Source organism: Larimichthys crocea, chromosome XIII, assembly GCF_000972845.2.
Source record: "Larimichthys crocea isolate SSNF chromosome XIII, L_crocea_2.0, whole genome shotgun sequence".
Lineage (NCBI taxonomy): Eukaryota > Metazoa > Chordata > Actinopteri > Sciaenidae > Larimichthys > Larimichthys crocea.
In genome coordinates this window covers 25,572,944-25,580,635 of record NC_040023.1, presented here as the reverse complement: position 1 = coordinate 25,580,635, position 7,692 = coordinate 25,572,944, and the positions used below count along the sequence as shown (strand labels likewise).

Below are 7,692 nucleotides of genomic sequence, written 5' to 3'. Positions count from 1 at the left end.
ATTCATCATGATGCATTTTATGTATTCATGGTTACATCACAGTTTATTTTCAGTCTCCAGGATTTATAGTTCTAGCAACATAACATTACATAGACAATATTACATGAATGGAAATCAGACTGTGTCTGCAAATAAAAATATAGAATCACTTATTCTGGTTAGAGGAGGTATTCCTTCTTGTTCTTCTTTGAGGTTGGCAGTTATGATAGTTTGCATCCTTAACTTTGCATTATTCTTTCTGGATATAATGTTATGTCAGTTTTCTTTCTTTTCTTTAAAAAAAAATCAGTAACTCATAGCATGAAACTAAACAGATGTTTTCTGCCCTCCACACTGTGCACACTTTTTAATATTTTAATAAACGTTTTGGCCTGTCCTTACCCTGTATTATGTAACTGTGTGATCATCACTTTCTGTATATTTCCTGCATGCCAAGAGAGGTGTGCTATTGAATTCGCTCTGTCCAATCCTCAGTCACCAAAAATGTGTATTTTGGTTGATTCTAATGCCATAGGTACTGCAAATAGTTCAATTAATTCTCTTTTCCACAAAGCCTGCAGAAAAGGTGCAATACTGGGAGGTACTGGGGCAATACAAATGTACTAAATCTGCTGTTTTAATGCACCTTGAAGTTAAAGTTAGTTCAGACCATATACAAATAAGTATGTAGAAAACATTTTAACAGAAATTCAAAGCTGTAATCTGTATTCAGACACACAGTGCTGTTACTTCCTCACTTTCCGACAGTACTTGAACGCAGCAGGACCACGCTGCACTTCCCTGTTCCTGCTCCTCCCAGCTCAAAGATGGCAGCCACGGGACAGAGATGAGAGACGACACAAATTCAGGAGTTTTGTCATGAAACGGCATCGGCTTGTGCATCTGTCACACGCGGGGTTTTGACGTGAGGGCGGGTAGGGTTCGTCGCTGCCGATGTGTCGTCGCACGGAGACAATTAAAGCGTCGAGAAATGTCATGTTTTCCTGTGGGCCAAGCTAGCAAGCAGCGGTTAGCAGATAAATGAACTTGCCTGCTCTGCCACACGAGAAGAAAGCAGCTGCTCTCACACGGTGTACTGACATCCTGCAAGGTGAGCAAATATCTGCATGAGGCGTGCAAAAAAGCGAACGTGAAGGCATCATTTATTAGCCTTAAATGTAGCTTGGAATATTGGTCGTGAGTTGTATTACACGTAGCGTTAACCTTAGCTCGATGTTTTTGGTCTGTGGTCTAAATTATTGCCTGTTAAACAAAGCTATCGCGCCAAATCTGTCAGTATAGTTGTATTTGTGTGTGTAGGTTGTTAAAATTTGCATACCATCTCTCAGCTAACCTAAGAAATGCCACTTCCTCTCATGCAGAGCAGCGTTTAAATGACAGGCCAGCTAATATGACTGCTTGTTGGCATGTTGTGTTCACGTACGGCAAAAAAAAAAACCTGACTCTTTGTTCACTATTTAACTACCCTGATTAGATATTTGTGCACTGGAGGCTTGTTTTGTTGCACATCCTGTCAAACCAAATGCTTACGTGTTCTCTTTTCTTTCCCATCAGCTCAGTTTCATCATGGCCATAACTCAGTTCCGTCTTTTCAAGATCTGCACATGTCTAGCCAGCTTACTGTCTTTCTTTAAGAGGTTGATATGCAGGTAAGCACCCCTGGTACATTTTTGTCTTTTAATGTAGATTCATCACTTTGGTGTACACTCACTTCCACCCACTGTTGTGTACGTAATGTTTTGGAAGACAAACCACAGGTAGGTCTGTCACATACGTGCTGATCTTACACACAGGAATGTCTCGCTTTATTTGTCTCTCTGGGCAGCACGTCAACACACGAGTACACTCTGAGGCGTGTGCGTCTCTGATGGTAGAAAAAAAAAATGCAGCTGGCAGCGGATCAGCCTCTCTGCGCTGAAGCAATCTTACCTTTAATGTTTAATAACAGTGTTGCAACAGTTGCTGCTATTTACCACATTTTTAAAAATGTGTTACTCTGCAGGAGTGGAAGAGGTCGCAAGCTCAGCGGTGATCAGATAACTCTCCCGACTACTGTGGATTTTTCATCATCGGTACCAAAACAGGTCAGTATAGGGTCCGTTAACACACTCGCCCTGAAATGTTTGAAAAGGCAAACAACAGATCTAATCTCTAATAAAACTTGTATGTATTTGCTTTGCTTGCACAAACGCCTGCTTTGAGTTCCAGGTGTGGATATGTGGTAGTGTTTTATTGTTTTGTCCACACAGCCAGAGATTGAGGAATGGAGCTCTTGGGATGAAGAAGCTCCGACGAGTATCAAGATTGAAGGTGGCAACGGAAACGTTTCCCCGACCAATGACTTAGACGAAGAGCCAGATTACTTCAAAGACATGGCTCCCACCATCAGGAAAACACAGAAGGTACCGACAGACGGTTCAGCTGGTCCAGTGTTACAAAGTAGAATTATGTACATTCATTTAGCATCTGGACATTTGTTACGCGTCTCTCTGCCGTTGTATTGCAGCTTAACATTTTGACACATCTTGTGTTGTAGTTAGTAGGAGGCGGTACAAACAAAAGCGACACTTAACTATGTGGCATTTGCTCTTTGCAATAGTCCAAATGGTCTTTATTCCCAAAGGTTAATGTTTTATTCTTAAAGTGTATTGATCTTTATGTTGTTGGCGGAGCTTATCTTTGTTTCAGACGAGGTCGCTCACCTCACCTGTAAAACACCAACTCTTATTTACAATTTGTAGTTGTTAGCTACCAAGCTCATCAGCAGCAGCAGGATTTCTGTAGCATTAAGAAAAGTATTTACAGTAAGTTCACCACAGGGACAGAAGGTACTGTGTTGGTTAAGAAAAGCTGCGCTGCATTAGCTTACTGCTTGTTAAACTGCAGCGCAGTGATTCTGTTTGTAGACATGAGACAGTAAACACACAAATACAACGATGTGGAAATAAATAGACATTTTTTTTTCAGTTGTTGGAAGCCGTCTTTGACAGACATTGACCAACTCTGTTCTTCTGCTTCCAATATTTGTGTTAAACTAGACAAACCGCACCTCTGAACTATCCCTGCAGTCAGCAAAGATGAACTGTGTTTTAACTCATGAACCTCTCGACCACGACCGATTATCAATGATATGCGTGTGACCATAATGTACATGTTACATACATACAATGTAAATGTGTTAGAACGTGATATATTGCACAACATAATACATCCTAATGATTAATATCACATAATTGGAATAGACGGCTTGAATGTAGTCACACGTTAATGTAAAATGAGTAAATATTGGCCTGTAATGTGAGACAGCGTGCTTCAGTTTGTGTTAGCTCCGGTTTCTCTGGTTTCCGTGTTGCAGATTTTGCTGAAGAAGAGGGAGCCTTTGAACTACCCAGTGCCTGACGGCTCAGCAGGTTTCTCCAGCAGACTGGCAGCCTCTCAGGATATGATGACCTTCAGTCCTCCTTCAGTACGTTACAGCTTTGTACCATCTGAAGCATCAGGGAGGCTTCTCACACTAGGATGTTTGTTGTGTTGTGAAAAAGCAGTTTCTACTGTAGAGCAATATAAAATGAAAAGGGGTTCAGTCCAAATACACGGCCATGCGTTACATATTACATATATTACATAAATCACATAATAAATGTGTATGTGTGTGGCAAAAGTCACATTTCAAAGCACACTCAGACAGTAAGGGCTGGAAAGTGGCTAAAGATTGAACAAGACAAAGATCGGTGGTCACAGTCTTGCAGTCAAAATACATGAGACACAGACATAGCACGACATGCCCACAACATACTCTATTATTATCAACTGAAGCTGCTACACAACCTTAGTAGCTGCACACGGCTTTATGCAGAGCTCCAGTATGTAATAACAACATAGAACTGTTTGGGGTTCTTTCTTTTTTTTTTTAAGGTGGGTGGGTGTTTTGCATTCCACATTAAAATACATGAATGTGTTTCTATGAGTTTAAATAATCCAGTTAATTAAATCAGTACCAGTTGCTAATAGTCCATGTTTCCAAGCCCTTTCACTTGGCAAAAAATCCTGCCTATGTGATGCATCAGGTCCACGTTCCATGTTTTTTGTTTTTGTCTTATTTATGCAGACTATACAGGTTCTACACTCAGTTAATTACTTTGCAAATACAGATTCATCAGGAGTTGTTAAAAATAGTAATAGCTGTTTGCATATAAACGGAAAGTAAAACTAGGACACTAGACTTGAACGTGAGAACACACTCATACTATAAGCCAAAATGACAAAGTGAGCCTGCAGCAAAGAGCATCTCATCACTTTTATTCTTCATCCTATCAGTCCAGATGAAAGCCTGGTGTCATTTCTGGGTATTTGTCAGACCATAGTAAATGAGAAACTAGCTTGTGACAGATGTGTTAGGACAGTTTGTGCAGTCAAAGCGAGCTAATTAATGAAACTAGACATGAATTGTAATCTAGTAGGGATGAAACAAGATGAATCGAACAGTGACCTTCATTCCAAGAGTTATAAGACTCTTTAACACCAGCATGAATGAATGATTGTTCATGTTGTACAAGTTTCCCCATTGTGGGATCATAAAAGTCTATGTTATCTTTAAACTATAATTTCTTACAGGCTGAACTGGGAGAAATGGACAACTGGCAGGAGGACACGAACGCCTGGGAGGATGAGTCTGATGCTGCCTGGGAGGCAGAGGAAGTGCTCAGGTAATATCCAGAATACTTCATCTACAGTACATTAATGTGTGCTCGTCTGGATTTTTCAGTTCATCGTGAACAATACACCAGGCGGTTATAAAACAGTTGAGGGTAAATGAATGCTGTAATTTAACTGCAGAGGATTCTCACATAACTCGGTCTGCAAACATACAGTATTAATATCAGTGTAACACAGGTCTGCTCCTCTCCTGATGGAAAGAGGAAAGAAAATTACACAAAGCTGTCTCTCATTTCTCTATTGAAGGAGTGTAGATTCCCACGATGGCCAGCAGAGGGCAGCGTTTGTCACTATATCAACACATAGAAGCGAGGAATAACATTTTGTTTTCCCCACTCTCGACTGACCCAGCTTTTACTGATGTGCGCTGTAATGACATTGCTTGTAATGCTCTTATTTAACAGACAACAGAAGATGGCCGAGAGAGAAAAGCGCTCCATGGAGCAGCAAAGGAAGAAGATGGAGAAGGAGGCTCAGAGGATGATGAAGAAGGAGCAGAAGATTGCAGTGAAGCTCTCGTAACATTTTAGAAATGCTCAATTTTGAGCCAAATGAATAGGGGGGGGGCGGATACAAAGACACTAAATCATTCGTTTCTGTCTTTAAAGTCATCAAACGACAAGGATTATTGCCCAGCACTACTTATCTGTTAGCAAACTGTCCTCCTTCTCCACCCTGTCTCCACCAGCAGCCATTTTAGTCTGTTTTCCAGCTGTAGCAGTGTTAAATACATCATCCTTGAAAGGATAACACACCTGGTGTACATGCTGTTCATCTGGCAAGGTCATCCTGGTCTTCAAGGGAGCACTGTATTTATACTATCCAGTTCATCTTAGGGTAAAGGTTACCTGCAGCATTAGAAGGTTCCACTTAGATCCTGATTAAATCTGTCTGCTAGTGTAGAAAACTGTATTTTGTTTTTCCCCAGGAACATTTGTAAATAAACAGGTACCTGTGCTACCTTTTTGAAACTCAAATAGGGAGTACAATTCCTTTTCTTTGTCGTATTTATAACCTTAAAGGACAAAGGAGTGTAATTCATTTTAAGCATCACTGTATACCAGTGACATCCCTTTTGATTTGCTTGATTCTTGTGTTTTTATATTTATGTCTGTCATTGTCTGAAAACTGATTTCTTTCTAATGAATGTTGCTTGATATTTCACATGATCTCCCTGTGCTGTGCAGCGCTTACTACACTGGAAATCTACATTTAAAATGAAGGCAGAAGAAGATTGAAGATTTTCAATATGAGTATAAATAATTGACCATAGACTAGATTCTAGCCCAACTCTGAATGTTAGCTGTGGGTTCCTATGGTAATCTCATGGCTACTGATCTGCCATTCATTCTGTCAGCTTTTGATATCAAAGAAACATATCCAGTCATTTTTTTTTTTCAGAGGTAGGAATGTTTCTTTGTTCTTTATAAAACATGAATCTTCATCACCACAGTCATCTGAAACCGGTTACCTTGGCTAATTTGAGTAGATGCTTCTTTCCTTATCTGCAGATGTTAAGATTAACAGTTGGAGTTGATGGTTTTGACTTAGCATCCTGTTATGCATCATTATAATGAAGTTACCAGGCAGCGTTGGAAACACTGGTACCAGTGCCAATAGGCAAGCTGTTGTCATGGAAACATTAGCAGATGAAGAAATGCTTGTGTGAAATTTAAATGTGCAGAGATGATACAAAATGCCTCCATAGTCTATGATGTTGGATAAATGACTTGGGTGGAGAGGAGAGTGGCAAATTTCTTAACTAAATGTTACATTTGGAAAAGCTTTGCAAGATGCTTCTAAAGAAATGCTGGGTTGATCTTACTTAGCTTAGACACTCGGAGGTGCTGATTCTGTTCAAACTCAGAAGATAAAATAATGGATTAGTGCATGATCAGGTTTAAGAGGTTAATTCAAAGCAGATGTTTATTTGAAGGAGTTCAGCAAACTGTCTGCTGTGCTTTTCTTTGGAAATGCTCTGTATGCATTCTCTTTCATCGAGAGATAAGACTGAGCTGCATGTGGTTCTGTTTTGTCATTTTGCACATTTAAATTTTCCAAAAATGAATAACAGAGAATCCTTTTTTGTTTCTCACACATTTTTGTCTCATTGAAGTGTAAGACCTCATGTTATAAGAATTGTCTTGACTGAGCACAAATGAGTCCACAAGCTCAGTCAATCCAAAAGGTTTGTGCTGATTATATGCCTGCTGTATAAGTCCTACACAGGTTTTTAATAAAATTATTTGATTCATACCTCTAGAGGTCAATAACTTTGGTCATGAGTCTGCTGCCTGGTGTGGATTTTGGTTGGGAACACCAACCACCTTCAAACCAATGTCATTCCCATTAGCCTTATATTATTTGGTGGTAGTTGGTAAATATTAGCTGCTAACATGCTAATCTAATATGAACATAGCAAACAATATACCTGCTCAACATCTACATGTTAGCATGCTGATGTTGAGCATTTGCCTCACACAGCTGCTAGTCTTGTTAATATCAACATTATAATGTCTGACACTCAGGTGGCCTTCGACCCGCATTGGCGGATGGTTGTCATCACTCACCTGACCTCTGTCACAATGATGTCAGTCCCATCTGTCTGGAGACGCGGCTTGCCAAAACTGCTCTGAGACTGACCCACTTTCAAAAAGGGAAAAACGCACGTCATCAGTTTTCAGAAAGGGAACAAGCTGTTTGGGTGAATAATTGCCTGAAAGGCTTGACAATCAAATACACTCAGCTGGTTTAGAACCACTGCTGCCCACCCATTTTAATCTAGTATCCACAGACTAGTGTGAGGATTACAACATCCGACGACTCATTAGTCTGATGCCTTATGACCTGTCATGGTTATGCAATTTAAGATACATCACCGTATGGCAGAGTGGGCAACAGTAATTTGAAGTTGCGTAGATGTTGTGTAATGACTCAGGAAAGCATTTGTTTTTGAATCTGCTCTGGCACTGACCC

At 40.1% G+C, this 7,692-nt stretch overlaps 1 protein-coding gene across 1 annotated transcript; it reads left to right on the top strand.

Moving 5' to 3' along the window:
* Nucleotides 1–741: 741 nt before the first annotated feature.
* Nucleotides 742–6,994, top strand: ebag9 (estrogen receptor binding site associated antigen 9). Its single transcript, XM_027286735.1, has 7 exons — nt 742–1,090; nt 1,555–1,649; nt 2,003–2,084; nt 2,250–2,402; nt 3,356–3,466; nt 4,615–4,706; nt 5,121–6,994. The coding sequence occupies exons 2-7, from the start codon at nt 1,567–1,569 to the stop codon at nt 5,236–5,238; spliced, it is 639 nt and encodes a 212-aa protein (XP_027142536.1). The 5' UTR covers nt 742–1,090; nt 1,555–1,566; the 3' UTR covers nt 5,239–6,994.
* Nucleotides 6,995–7,692: the final 698 nt, after the last annotated feature.